Source organism: Microcaecilia unicolor, chromosome 12, assembly GCF_901765095.1.
Source record: "Microcaecilia unicolor chromosome 12, aMicUni1.1, whole genome shotgun sequence".
Lineage (NCBI taxonomy): Eukaryota > Metazoa > Chordata > Amphibia > Gymnophiona > Siphonopidae > Microcaecilia > Microcaecilia unicolor.
Window position 1 is genome coordinate 106,791,755 of NC_044042.1, and position 14,795 is coordinate 106,806,549.

Here is a 14,795-nt window from a genome sequence, read left to right on the forward strand (position 1 = left end):
GGATGTCCAACCGCCACCTGAAACTGAACATATCCAAAACCGAGCTCCTCGTCTTTCCACCTACACCCACTTCTCCTCTTCCTCCACTCTCTATTTCAGTTGATAACACCCTCATCCTCCTCGTCCCATTTGCCCACAACCTCGGAGTCATCTTCGACTCCTCCCTCTCCTTCTCTGCGCATATCCAACAGACTGCCAAGACCTGTCGCTTCTTCCTCTTCAACATCAGCAAAATTCGCCCTTTCCTCTCTGAGCACACCACACGAATTCTCGTCCACGCTCTCATTACCTCTCGCCTTGACTACTGCAACTTACTCCTTACTGGCCTCCCACTTAGCCATCTATCCCCCCCTTCAATCTGTTCAGAATGCTGCCGCACGTCTTATATTCCGCCAGAACCGATATACTCATATCACCCCTCTCCTCAAGTCACTTCACAGGCTTCCGATCAGATACCGCATACAATTCAAGATTCTCCTCCTTACCTACAAATGCACCCGGTCTGCGGCTCCTCACTACCTCTCTAGCCTCATTTCCCCCTATGTTCCCGCCCGTAACCTCCGCTCACAGGACAAATCCCTCCTTTCAGTTCCCTTCTCCACCACTGCCAACTCTAGGCTCCGCTCATTCTGCTTTGCCTCACCCTATGCCTGGAACAATCTTCCTCAACCCCTACGCCAAGCCCCCTCCCTGCCCATCTTCAAAACTCTGCTTAAAACTCACCTCTTCAATGCTGCTTTCGGCACCTAACCTTTCGTGAAATATAGTATGCCCTATCAGACGGACTCTACACTTGTCTTTGGATTGTACACCTGTCTTTTAGATTGTAAGCTCTTTGAGCAGGGACTGTCCTTCTATGTTAATTGTACAGCACTGCGTAACCCTAGTAGCGCTTTAGAAATGTTAAGTAGTAGTAGTATGAAAGGATACTAGAAGAAAGACTGCTGAGTGAGGTGAGGAGGAGAGTGAGGGAACCAGGTTGGGATGTGCATGTCAAATACAAATTCCTTCTCCTCCACATCCTTCCCTCCCCCCAACCCCCAAAAAACAAAATTATTAGGAGGGCATAGAGGTTGAATGTTGGAGTGCCTGGTGAGTGTATTTCATCTCTGGAGGAATTTTCGAATTTCTTCCAATGGGGTACCCTCCACCAGCGCTGTATTAACTCAAACGTCAATTTAAAAAAAAAATCAATCCGCAGGATTGAAATTCCTACGTTTCCTGATTTATACACCAGCTGTGACCCAGTGCTAATGCTCACTGGATCAGATCAGGTGGTCAAATTTCCTGCACTGAGATCAGAATTGCACACACCTGTTCTCCTGGAGGCCAGATTCAATCTGGATCCAAACCAAAGTAGCTTAGTATGCTTGCCACGGCCCTAAGCAGTTTCTAGTTGAAAGGAGAAGACCTTTATCTTTCTGAATGCAAAGAGGGGAAAAAACAGCTTGACAGAGGAGGTATTATAGGTTGCTGGGTACATTGGGACTGAAAAGGCTATTCTCTGGATTGCTGTTGCATTTGTACCAGAAGGATAGCTGGCCAAAAGCAAGCCTCATAACATAAGTGAACATGAAAACACTTCTAAACCTAACAATGCAAGCTTATAATATTTGTACTATTTTTAATAATGCAAAATTTTGATATTTATACTATTTTCAACAAAAACAAAAATAACGGGTGGAAAAGACCTCATCAGAGTGAAACTGCAGCTTTACACTGCTGTGGTTTTTACAGCTCTCGGCTAAAAAAAAGTAATCACTGGGTCTAAAAAACCTCCCAAAAGTTTATATTTATTTTTATATTTGCATCTCTATACATCAGAGTATTCTTGTTCAGCTCTATCAAACATATAAACGGCAAGTGACCGTACTCGCAAATGCGCAGTACAGACTTCCCTCTCTGTCCCGCTTTCGCGTCAAGATGTCATGACATCAGAGGGCGGAACAGAGAGGGAAACGGAGTCGAATTGTTGGACGCCGCCGCTGCCGCCTGGAAAGGAACATCGCACGAAACAACCTCCACCCTCTCCCCCATCCCCGCCGCCGCTCCCGCCCCCCTCCGTATCGGGCCCCCTGCACTGACCTGACAGCGCCTCTCACCTCCGTGTGGAAGCGCTGCAGGCAGCAGCAGAGCGATGTGCTGCTGCCTGCAGCGCTTTCACACGGAGGTGAGAGGCGCTGTCAGGTCAGTGCAGGGGGCCCGGCACGGAGGGGGGAGGGAGCGGCGGCGAGGAGGGTAGCTGGACATGGGGGAGGGCAGGGGGGAGAGGCCATGGTTGTGGACGGGGTAAGAGCAGGGCAGAGAGGAGGGTTGCTGGACATGGGGGGAGGGGGGAGGCCAAGGGAAAGAGTAGGGTTGCTGGATATGGGGGGGAGGATCGGTGAACGGAGTGAGGCCAGGGGAGAGAGAAGGACTGCAATACTCGCCCGTTTTTACGGGCTTAACGGCTAGTCAATTATATTGTCCTGCACTTGTACAAAAAAAAGTTACTTATCTTGAAACAATTTCCTCATGTGCTTAAAAACACCAAAAACTAATCCACTCTTCTTTTACATGGCATCCTATAATCATGAACCCAGGAGCAAATCAGTCCCGATGGGGACCTGTTTCGCCAAGTGCTCTCATAGCTTTCATTAGTCAGACCAGCCTACAGGAGTCATCTTGCCGGCTGGTCTGACTAATGAAAGCTATGAGAGCATCAGTGTGAACATAGGAGTAGCCATACTAGATCAGACCAATGGTCCATCTAGCCCAGTATCCTGTTTTCCAAACAGTGGCCAAGTCAGGTCACAAGTACCTGGCAGAAACCCAAATCGTGGCAACATTCCATACTACAAATCCCAGGGCAAGCAGTTGCTTCCCATGTCTGTCTCAACCTTTTCTTATATGAGCACGCAATTCTGGAATACACTACCACGCAACCTGAAAACGATCTACGAACTAACCGACTTCCGCAAATTATTGAAGACTCATCTCTTTGATAAAATTTATTGTACATAAGTACATAAGTAGTGCCATACTGGGAAAGACCAAAGGTCCATCTAGCCCAGCATCCTGTCACCGACAGTGGCCAATCCAGGTCAAGGGCACCTGGCACGCTCCCTAAACGTAAAAACATTCCAGACAAGTTATACCTAAAAATGCGGAATTTTTCCAAGTCCATTTAATAGCGGTATATGGACTTGTCCTTTAGGAATCTATCTAACCCCTTTTTAAACTCCATCAAGCTAACCGCCCGTACCACGTTCTCCGGCAACGAATTCCAGAGTCTAATTACACGTTGGGTGAAGAAAAATTTTCTCCGATTCGTTTTAAATTTACCACACTGTAGCTTCAACTCATGCCCTCTAGTCCTAGTATTTTTGGATAGCGTGAACAGTCGCTTCACATCCACCCGATCCATTCCACTCATTATTTTATACACTTCTATCATATCTCCCCTCAGCCGTCTCTTCTCCAAGCTGAAAAGCCCTAGCCTTCTCAGCCTCTCTTCATAGGAAAGTCGTCCCATCCCCACTATCATTTTCGTCGCCCTTCGCTGTACCTTTTCCAATTCTACTATATCTTTTTTGAGATACGGAGACCAGTACTGAACACAATACTCCAGGTGCGGTCGCACCATGGAGCGATACATGGATCAAAACACATGAAGTCCACACACACTGTTGGTAATGCATCAATACATTCTTTTCTGAATTCCCATCCCCGTAATTTTACCACATTTATACCTTTACTCACAGAAAAATGTTATACCGAATGTTCTCCTACTATTGTTTGTAGCCCTATCAGTTTCCCGTTGTTTCTTTCCATTGTTCCATTGTTCTTCTCCATTGTTCTATTCCCTTAACGATACTTTGACTTTGTTTCCGCATAACTCCTCACAATGTAATCCATAACCGAATTGTAACAAACTGTATTTCCATCATTCATAATGTATTGTAAGCCACACTGAACCCGCAAATAGGTGGGAAAATGTGGGATGCAAATGCAATAAATAAATAAATAGTAGACTAGAGACTTTTCCTCCATGAATTTGTCCAAACCTTTTTTTAAACCCAGATAAGCTAACTGCTGTTACCACAGAGTTCCAGAGCTTAACTATTCATTGAGTGAAAAAATATTTCCTCCTATTTGTTTAAAAAGTATTTCCATGTAACTTCCTTGAGTGTCCCCTAGTCTTTGTACTTTTGGAACAAGTAAAAAATTGATTTACTTCTACTCGTTCTACACCACTCAGGATTTTGTAGACCTCAATCATATCTCCTCTCATCTGTCTGTTTTCCAAGCTGAACAGCCCTAACCTCTTTAACCTTTCCTTTTACGAGAGGTTCCATCCCCTTTATCATTTTAGTCGATCTTCTTTGAACCTTTTCTAATTCCACTATATCTTTTTTGAGATACAGCGACCAGAACTGAATGCAATACTCAAGGGTTGGACGCACCATGGAGCGATGCAAAGGCATTATAGTATTTTCGTCCTTATTCACCATCCCTTTCCTAAAAATTCCTAGCATCCTGTTTGCTTTTTTGGTCGCCGTCGCACTTTGAGCAGAAGATTTCAGCGTATGATCTACGACGACGTCCAGATCTTTTTCTTGAGGGCTGACCCCCGAGGTGGACCCTAGCATCAGGTAACTGTGATTCGGATTATTTTTTCCAACGTTCATCACCTTGCATTTGTCCACATTAAATTTAATCGGCCGTTTGGACGCCCAGTCTTCCAATTTCTGTGGTGAAGTCTCTTGAGAAAATACGTGGCGAAACGGGTCCCCGTTGGGACTGACACCGATTTGCTCCTGGGTTCGTGATTATAGGATGCCATGTAAAAGAACAGTGGAATTATTTTTTGGTGTTTTTTACCACATGAAGAAATTGTTTCAAGATAAGTAACTTTTTTTTGTACAAGTGCAGGACAATATAATTGACTAGCCGTTAAGCCCATAAAAATGGGCGAGTATTGCAGTCCTTCTCTCTCCCCTGGCCTCACCCCGTCCACCGATCCTCCCCCCCATATCCAGCGACCCTCCTGTTTTCCCTTGACCTCCCCCCTCCCCCCATGTCCAGCAACCCTCCTCTGTGCCCTTCTCTCACCCCAAGTCCAGCAACCGTGGCCTCTCCCCCCTGCCCTCCCCCTACGTCCAGCTACCCTCATCGCCGCCGCTCCCGCCCCCCTCCGTATTGGGCCCCCTGCACTGACCTGACAGCGCCTCTCACCTCCGTGTGAAAGCGCTACAGGCAGCAGCAGATCGCTCTGCTGCTGCCTGCAGCGCTTCCACACGGAGGTGAGAGGCGCTGTCAGGTCAGTGCAGGGGGCCCAATACGGAGGGGGGCGGGAGCGGCGGCAGGGATGGGGGGGAGGGTGGAGGTTGTTTCGCGCGATGTTCATTTCCAGGCGGCAGAGGCAGCGTCCGACAATTCGACTCCGTTTCCCTCTCTGTTCCGCCCTCTGACGTCATGATGTCTTGACGCGAGGGTGGGACAGAGAGGGAAGTCTGTACTGCGCATTTGCAAGTGAGTACGGACACTTGCCGTTTATATGTTTGATAGAACTGAACAAGAATGCTCTGATGTATAGAGATGCAAAGTGCTGTTTATACATAAAAATAAATACAAACTTTTGGGAGGTTTTTTAGATCCAGTGATTACTTTTTTAGCTGAGAACTGTAATAACCACAGCAATGTAAAGCTGCAGTCTCTGTCTGATGAAGTCTTTTCCTTCCGTTATTTTTGTTATCGTTGAAAATAGTATAACTATCAAAAATTTGCATTATTAAAAATAGTACAAATGTTATAAACTTGCATTGTTAGGTCTATATATATCCAAAACCTTTTCAAGCATTTCCATGTTCACTTGTGTTACGAGGTTGTGTACCTATTGAAGTTAAGTGAACCAGATCCATCATTTTGATTTGTTGTTTACAAAAGCAGGCCTCTCTCGGATCAGACAGAATACAGTCAGGGTCATAGCTGTGTCCTAAGCCTCTTTTCCTGGATGACCTTCCCATTAAACTAATACAATTGGACAGTATCATCAATTCAAACCCAACAGGTATCTCTCCTTCACTCCTCAGCACTTTACCAGTCGATGCTTTTAATATTTGCCTGACTTATCGGTAGCAGAATGCAATAAGCTGGTTTACCCTTTTTTAAAATGTGGTGTATTGATTAAAATTGCTGTATGGAGGCAGGATGACATTGGAAAATGTTTCTGTGCTTGCAGTTCTGTTTCCGAGTTAACTCATTGGAAAACGTTTCTGTGCATGCAGTTCTGTTTCCGAGTTAACTCATTGGAAAACGTTTCTGTGCTTGCAGTTCTGTTTCCGAGTTAACTCATTGGAAAACGTTTCTGTGCTTGCAGTTCTGTTTCTGAGTTAACTCATTGGAAAACGTTTCTGTGCATGCAGTTCTGTTTCCGAGTTAACTCATTGGAAAACGTTTCTGTGCATGCAGTTCTGTTTCCGAGTTAACTCATTGGAAAACGTTTCTGTGCATGCAGTTCTGTTTCCGAGTTAACTCATTGGAAAACGTTTCTGTGCTTGCAGTTCTGTTTCTGAGTTAACTCATTGGAAAACGTTTCTGTGCATGCAGTTCTGTTTCCGAGTTAACTCATTGGAAAACGTTTCTGTGCATGCAGTTCTGTTTCCGAGTTAACTCATTGGAAAACGTTTCTGTGCATGCAGTTCTGTTTCCGAGTTAACTCATTGGAAAACGTTTCTGTGCATGTAGTTCTGTTTCCGAGTTAACTCATTGGAAAACGTTTCTGTGCTTGCAGTTCTGTTTCCGAGTTAACTCATTGGAAAACGTTTCTGTGCTTGCAGTTCTGTTTCTGAGTTAACTCATTGGAAAACGTTTCTGTGCATGCAGTTCTGTTTCCGAGTTAACTCATTGGAAAACGTTTCTGTGCATGCAGTTCTGTTTCCGAGTTAACTCATTGGAAAACGTTTCTGTGCATGCAGTTCTGTTTCCGAGTTAACTCGGGCATAAAGCAGATTAAAAAAAAATTGTGTTATGTCTTCCCCTTCATGAACTCTTTACAAATTAGTCGCTACACCCACTGGCTTTTGTAGTTTTAAGTAAGGTTTTAAAGAGGTCTATAGTAGTTCTTGGGGTGGAAGGGAAGGGGGGAAGTTGGGGATGATGGGAGTAGCGAAGGATTTGTGTGTTAATCATTCACTTAATTTTGAGTGCAGGCTTCAGTGGCCGTCCACTGGGAGGCACGGTCCTTTCCATAAAAATGTACCAGATAGGTTTAGTTGGTTTTGATGGAGCACTGGCCTGATGCATACTCTCTTGAAAGGACCTCAAGTCAGTGTGGATGAGGTCAGTTTTAATAGGGTCAGGGTTGAAAAGTGCTTGAAAATTCACCCATCTTGGCTTTCAGGGTCTCTCTTCTTTTGGGTTGATGAGAATAAAAAGCCAGACTCTGTGTAGGGTTCCCCTTCCTTTTGCTTTTGAGATCTCTTCAACAATCTGTAATCAGCCGTACATTGCGTCCCATTGTTTGCTTTGGGCATCTTTCAGGTGATGGAGGAACTGCAGGGCACCCCTCTGTGCAGCGAGGAGAAGGAATTGCTACAGCTTCTGTCCACACCACATCTTAAGGTATTAAACAACAAAAAAGTTCAAACACTAATGCTACTTTGAAACGAGAGCAAACAATGAAGTCTTCTGTACGAACTTTATGCTCCTCTTTCCTCTCATAAAAGTGATGACAACTTTAGCTGTATTTTAAAATTGCAATACAATATATTTAATTATTTTATTTTTGTTACATTTGTACCCCGCGCTTTCCCACTCATGGCAGGCTCAATGCGGCTTACATGGGGCAATGGAGGGTTAAGTGACTTGCCCAGAGTCACAAGGAGCTGCCTGTGCCTGAGGTGGGAATTGAACTCAGTTCCTCAGGACCAAAGTCCACCACCCTAACCACTAGGCCACTCCTCCACTGTTGCTACTATTGGACATTCTACATGCAATGTTGCTACTATTGGAGATTCTACATGGAATGTTGCTATTCCACTAGCAACATTCCATGTAGAAGGCTGCGCAGGCTTCTGTTTCTGTGAGTCTGACGTCCTGCACATACGTGCAGGACATCAGACTCACAGAAGCAGAAGCCTGCACGGCCACATTGGTGATCTGCAAGGGTCGACTTCTACATGGAATGTTGCTAGTGGAATAGCAACATTCCATGTAGAATCCCAATAGTAGCAACATTCCATGTAGAATCTCCAACAGTATCTATTTTATTTTTGTTACATTTGTACCCTGCGCTTTCCCACTCATGGCAGGCTCAATGCGGCTTACATGGGGCAATGGAGGGTTAAGTGACTTGCCCAGAGTCACAAGGAGCTGCCTGTGCCTGAAGTGGGAATTGAACTCAGTTCCTCAGTTCCCCAGGACCGAAGTCCACCACCCTAACCACTAGGCCACTAGAACAATTAAGGTTATTTCAAGCCAACTATCTTGCTTGCCCCTCCTCCAACCATCCACCCTGTGTCTCCCTCATCGGCTTCATTCCATTACCACCGGGCGTAATGTGTCACTTACTCAACAAACAGGGATGCAGATACCTACAAGGAAGACATGGAGACTTCAGAAGTAGGAACTGCGGTGCCAAACACGTTCAGCAGCTAATGAGTTTTTGTGACCTGTGGGGGTTTCTGCTATGCTGCCGGCCCCTAGCAATTCAGCTTATGACAATCATAATGAAGCTGCTTCTATGTCTTCCAGCTTCCAATTTGAAAAAACTCCCTCACCCCCTTATATTTTTGCATCCAACTTTGCATGAAGCAAGAGAACATAAAAGCCCACCTCTTTGACATTGCTTTTGACTCGTAACCACTTGTAACCACTCGCCTCCACCTACCCTCCTCTCCTCCTTCCTGCACACATTAATTGATTTGATTACTTTATTTTTTGTCTACTAGATTGTAAGCTCTTTGAGCAGCGACTGTCTTTCTTCTATGTTTGTGCAGCTCTGCGTACGCCTTGTAGTGCTATAGAAATCCTAAATAGTAGTAGTAGTAGTAAAAGCAGCAGCTGACGTCACCAGACATTTAGCCGATGATATGTGGTGCCCAATGAAATCAATGGCAACTCGTCAGCTTCTCCATGCAGTAACTGTGCGTGCAAAGCTGAATTTTCCAGGATAAGAGAGTGGCTCCATGAGTTATGCTGGTGGGGGTCCTTATACGAAGCTTCGGAGGCCATTTTCCCACGCGCTGGGGCCCTTTTTTTTACCGCAGCTGGTAAAATGCCGCCCCCCCCCCCCCAAATGGCCACATAGTAAGATAACTCTTACTGTGTGTGGAGCACTTACTGCCACCCATTGAGGTAATGGTAAGGGCTCCCACGGTAATGCCGTGCTAGAAAAAAAGTAAACATTTCAGGAGCGCCGGAAATGGCGCGTGCTCGACCCGGAACTACTGCCATTGGCCACGTTGGATTTAGGGTGCACGTTGGGCTTACTGCCACTTTGTAAAAGATCCCCTTAGTTTGGCTACACCCTGGGCATCACATTTGTGTGCATACCTTACAAGTGCATTCACTCTGCAGCTCCTCAGTACCTTTCCACTCTCATCTCTCCCTACACGTCTCCTCGTTCACTGGGTAAATCTCTCTTATCTACACCCTTCTTCTCCAGACTCCGTTCCTTTTATCTTGCTCCACCATATGTCTGGAATAGACTTCCTGAGCCAGTACGTCAAGCTCCATCTCTGGTCGTCTTCAAATCTAGGCTAAAAGCCCACCTTTTTGATGCTGCTTTTAACTCCTAATCCTTACTCACTTGTTCAGTACCCATATTTTATCATTCCCACCTTAGTAATTCCCTTCTCTAATTTGTTCTGTTTGTCCTAATTAGATTGTAAGCTCTGTCAAGCAGGGTCTGTCTCTTCATGTCCAGTGTATGGCGCTGTGTACGTCTAGTAGCGCTATAGAAATGATAAATACTAGTAGTAGTAGTTAACACAAGAGGACTTTTTATTAAGAGCTTACGGCAGAATCTTGGTATTGTCTTCCTGGTTTTTTTTGTTTCTTTCTGTTTTGTTTTTAGGCCATACTTCTTGTTCATGACACAGTCGCCCAGAAGAATTTTGACCCGGTTCTCCCACCTCTGCCAGATAATTACGATGACAGCTTCGATGAGGAGTCGGTGAAAATTGTTCGCCTGGTGAAGAACAAGGAACCCCTTGTACGTAAATGCTTCACTTCATATACGTATTCTGATTTCAAGCGATTTCCTATATGATCTTACTAACAAATGTAGAAAACTATGTTGAAAGCAGTTTGACGGACACATCTGTCTACAAAATATTATCTTCATATTCCTATATAATAATTCTCACCTCCAACGTTCTGACTTGCCTGGGACCGTGGCTCATTCCGAGTTGGTCTGCTAGGCTCTGTGTCAACTTCAGAACCCGGGGGGGGGGGGGGGAACATGCCTCACAGCTGATCCATGTCCAGAGGAGGGTCGCTGGACATGGGTGGCTGGAGGGGGGGCAGGGGAGAGAGGAGGGTCGCTGGACATGGGTGGCTGGACATGGGTGGTTGGAGGGGGGGCAGGGGAGAGAGGAGGGTCGCTGGACATGGATGGCTGGAGGGGGGGCAGGGGAGAGAGGAGGGTTGCTGGACATGGGTGGCTGCAGGGGGGGCATGGGGTCGCTGGACATTTGTGGCTGGAGGGGGGCAGGGGAGAGAGGAGGGTCGCTGGACATGGGTGGCTGGAGGGGGGCAGGGGAGAGAGGAGGGTTGCTGGACATGGGTGGCTGCAGGGGGGGCATGGGGTCGCTGGACATGGGTGGCAGGAGGGGGGGCAGGTGAAAGAGGAGGTTCGCTGGACATGGGTGGCTGCAGCGGGCGCAGGGGGAGAGGAGGGTCGCTGGACATGGGTGGCTGCAGGGGGAGAGGAGGGTTGCTGGACATGGGTGGCTGCAGGGGGAGAGGAGGGTCGCTGGACATGGGTGGCTGGAGGGGGGGCAGGGGAGAGAGGAGGGTCGCTGGACATTTGTGGCTGGAGGGGGGGCAGGGGAGAGAGGAGGGTCGCTGGACATGAGTGGCTGGAGGGGGACAGGGGCGAGAGGAGGGTTGCTGGACATGGGTGGCTGCAGGGGGGGGCATGGGGTCGCTGGACATGGGTGGCTGGAGGGGGGCAGGGGAGAGAGGAGGGTCGGTGGACATGGGTGGCTGGAGGGGGGCAGGGGAGAGAGGAGGGTCGCTGGACATGGGTAGCTGCAGGGGGAGAGGAGGTTTGCTGGACATGGGTGGCTGCAGGGGAGCCGAGGAAAACCTTGCTAGCGCCAGTTTCATTTGTGTCAGAAACGGGCCTTTTTTTTACTAGTTTCTTAATAAAATAATTTAAACTATTAAAAAAGAACAAAAAAGGGCCCTGCCAAGAGGACCACCAAGCACATTCAGAGAGCAGATTGAAGGGTTTAGGAGAACTTGCAGATGGTTTTTTGGCATCAGCTGTCTCTAGAATTTACAGCTGTTCAGTTACATTGCAGAAAATGTCCCTGTGTGTGAGGCTGTATTGCAAGTGAGAAGCATTAGAACTGAAACCTTTTAGGCTTGTGGAAAGCCTTTATTAGTCCAGAGAAAGGAACCTCTTTGAAGGTCAGGTAGTTGTTGAATCAACCTAGAGGTGAAAACTGGCGAGCCACATCCGTCTCTACAGATAAACCTTAATCAGACTAGGGGACACTTTATGAAGATACTCAGTAGTAACATTTAAAACAAATGGGAGAAAATACTTTTTCACCGGGGGCCTGAGTTGTAAACAGGGACCGTTGCACAAAGGGGGTGGCATTCAAATGAGATGCACAGATCCCCCTTTATGAATTGGTCGCTGTTTGCGATTTCAAGCTGTCAAATTCATTTGACAACTTGCACAAAAATCTCCCCTTGCCTCCCAACCCCCTCAAAACAATTCCCTTGTGGTCCAGTGGACCTGGGCTGGCATCTCCTGCCCCACCCAGCAGAGATTTACGCTGGTGGTCTAGTGATCCCCTCCACTGTCTGTACCTTAAGGAAATTGGAGGAAGGAGGGCGGAAACAACACCTTCTCCCTCATGCCTCGGGTTGTTCCTCTTCCAAAATGTCAGGGGCTGAGTGCCGCCATTTTGGAAGAGACTGGACCCAAGGGAGGAGGTGTTGCTCCTGGCCTCCTTTCTCCAACTTCTTTAAGGTACGGGCAGGGAAGGGGGTCACTAGACCACCAGGGTAAATCTCTGCTGGAAGTGGTCCAGGTCCACTGGAATACCAGGAAATTGTTTGGGGAAGGGGATGGGCAGGTGTGGTCCACTGGACCACCAAGGAATTGTTTCAGAGTGGTCAGGAGGAACGGCAGGTGAAGGGTCCACCGGACCACCAGAGAATTGTATCGGGGTGTTGTGTGGGGGGGGGGGGGGGGTGGGTGGGTGGGGGGGTTCACTGAGAGGAGAGAGGAAGGGAGCTGCCTGCTTGTGCTTCTCTCCTTTCCAACAGCTCTGAGGGAGCTGTAAAATTTGCATCACCCAAAATGCTCATTAGAATACTAATGAGCTCATTGTAATACATTTGCATGGGATTCTTGGTGGCTGCTAATGGCCATGGAAAACCCCTTTGTGCATTACTCGCTAAATAGTGTTTGCTCTAAACTGGCTACAATCAGTCTAAAGGAAACGTTCCTAGCACAGTAAGCTTTGTGCATCGGGTCCTCAATGCTTAATTTGGAATTCATTGCCAGAAGATGTGGTAAAAGCGGTTAGCATAGCTGAGTTTAAAAAAGGTTTGGACAAGTTCCTGGAGGAAAGAGTTGGGGAAAGCCTCTGCATATACCTGGGGGTAAATAGCATGGAATCTTGCTACTGTTTTGGATCCTGCCAAGTATTTGTGACTTGGGTTAACCATTGCTGAAAACAGGATACTTTTCTTGATGGACCTTTGGTCTGACCCACCTTTAATGTCCTTACAGTTGTCACTAGCTTTCACTTGCATTTTCTTTAGAGTGATGATCTTCACAATTTGGGGATGGGGATATAGTGACCAGCACCCTGGTAGTGATGGGGGGTGTGGGTCCTTCTCCACTGAGGAGATTGGTCCAGAACAACATGTGTAAATAAAACTTCAATGGTCTTCCCAGTCTACTTGCCCTTTCCAACTGTTAGATCCTCTTAAGACCAGGTTACACTGCGCTTAGTCTTCTGGCTTTAGTGTCGTGACGCCAACATTATGGAACGCACTGCTTCACGACTTCCGAACAGAATTGTCCCTCTAGAAATTTGTCTGTCCTTAAATCCTGTTGGGCTCTCCCTGGCGCTTGATTAGTACACGATTGCCCGTAGAGCTCCTCACTGGGGGCTGGTCGTGGCAAAATCCATCTGGTTATGCTCTCATTCTTTTTGTATCCCTCTAATTTAACTATTTGGGATTGTATTGTTGAATGTGTATTTGCCCTTCTCTCCTTCTAGTATCTCCGTTTTTGTCTATTCTGCTCCCGCTCTTCCAATTTATTAAAATATGTAAACCGCTTAGATTTCCTTTTATGATTTTGTGGTATATAAAATAACATTGACACTTGGAACACTCTTGGGCTCATTTTCGAAAGAGAAGGACGCCCATCTTTCGACACAAATCGGAAGATGGGCATCCTTCTCCCAGGGTTGTCCAAATCGGTATAACCAAAAGCCGATTTTGGACATCCCCAGCTGTTTTCCGTCGCAGGGACGGCCAAAGCTCAAGGGGGCGTATCGGAGGCGGCACTTAGGCGTGCCTAACATATGGACGTCCTCGACCCATGTGACGAGCACTTGGACGACTTTATCTGGACGTGTTTTTCTTACGACCAAGGCACAAAAAGTTGGCCGAAATGACCAGATGATTACCGGAGAGAATCGGGGATGACCTCCCCTTACTCTTCCAGTGGTCACTAAACCCCTCCCACCCTCAAAAAACATCTTTAAAAATATTTTTTGCCAGCCTCAGGTCCATCACAGCAGTATGCAGGTCCCTGGAGCAGTTTTAGTGAGTGCAGTGCACTTCAGGCAGGCCAGGCCCATCCCCCTCCCTACCTGTTACGTTTGTGGAGGAAACAGCGAGCCCTCCAAAACCCACCACAAACCCACTGTACCCACATCTAGGTGCCCCCCTTCACCCATAAGGGTTATGGTAGTGGTGTACAGTTGTGGGTAGTGGATTTTAGAGGGGGGGGGGGGTTGGGGGACTCAGCAGACAAGGTAAGGGAGCTATGTTCCTGGGAGCATTTTATGAAGTCCACTGCTATGCCCCCTAGGGTGCCCAGTTGGTGTTCTGGCATATCAGGGAGACCAGTCACTACAAATGCTGGCTCCTCCCACAATCAAAGGGCTTGCATTTGGTTGTTTCTGAGATGGGTGTCCTTGGTTTCCATTATTGCTGAAAATCAGAAACGACCAAGTTTAGGGATGACCAAAATGTCAAGATTTGGGCGTCCCCAACCGTATTATCGGTGTCCATCTTGTTTCGATAATACAGGTTTCCCCTCCCCTCCATCAGGACGTTTTGCGAGGACGTCCTTAAGAAAACTTTGGCATCCCTTTTGATTATGCCCCTCTCTGTTTCGCTTAGTACTCATTCTCTCTTCTCAGCTCCTTTCACCCACACACGCTCTTCCCCCAAGGGCAAAGAGAAGGGTCCTGAGGGAAGCGGGCTCAAGCATTGAGCGAATGGAGTATATTTGTGTCAGGATGAAAAAGCTTTTACTAACAACCTTGGAGATCTGCTTATGGATAGAAAGCATGTTATCAAATATTGATGATAGAATTTTAACA

The 14,795-nt window shown here is 47.0% G+C and overlaps 1 protein-coding gene across 2 annotated transcripts in view; it reads left to right on the forward strand.

Annotated features, from left to right (window-relative positions):
- The window catches only part of MPP3 (membrane palmitoylated protein 3), a 178,200-nt gene that overhangs the window by 57,705 nt on the left and 105,700 nt on the right, over positions 1-14,795 (forward strand). For both annotated transcript variants that reach the window (XM_030221016.1, XM_030221015.1), the window contains exons 5-6: positions 7,525-7,605; positions 10,061-10,198. In XM_030221016.1, the coding sequence (XP_030076876.1) occupies positions 7,525-7,605; positions 10,061-10,198 (219 nt within the window). The remainder of the gene's footprint in view (positions 1-7,524; positions 7,606-10,060; positions 10,199-14,795) is intronic.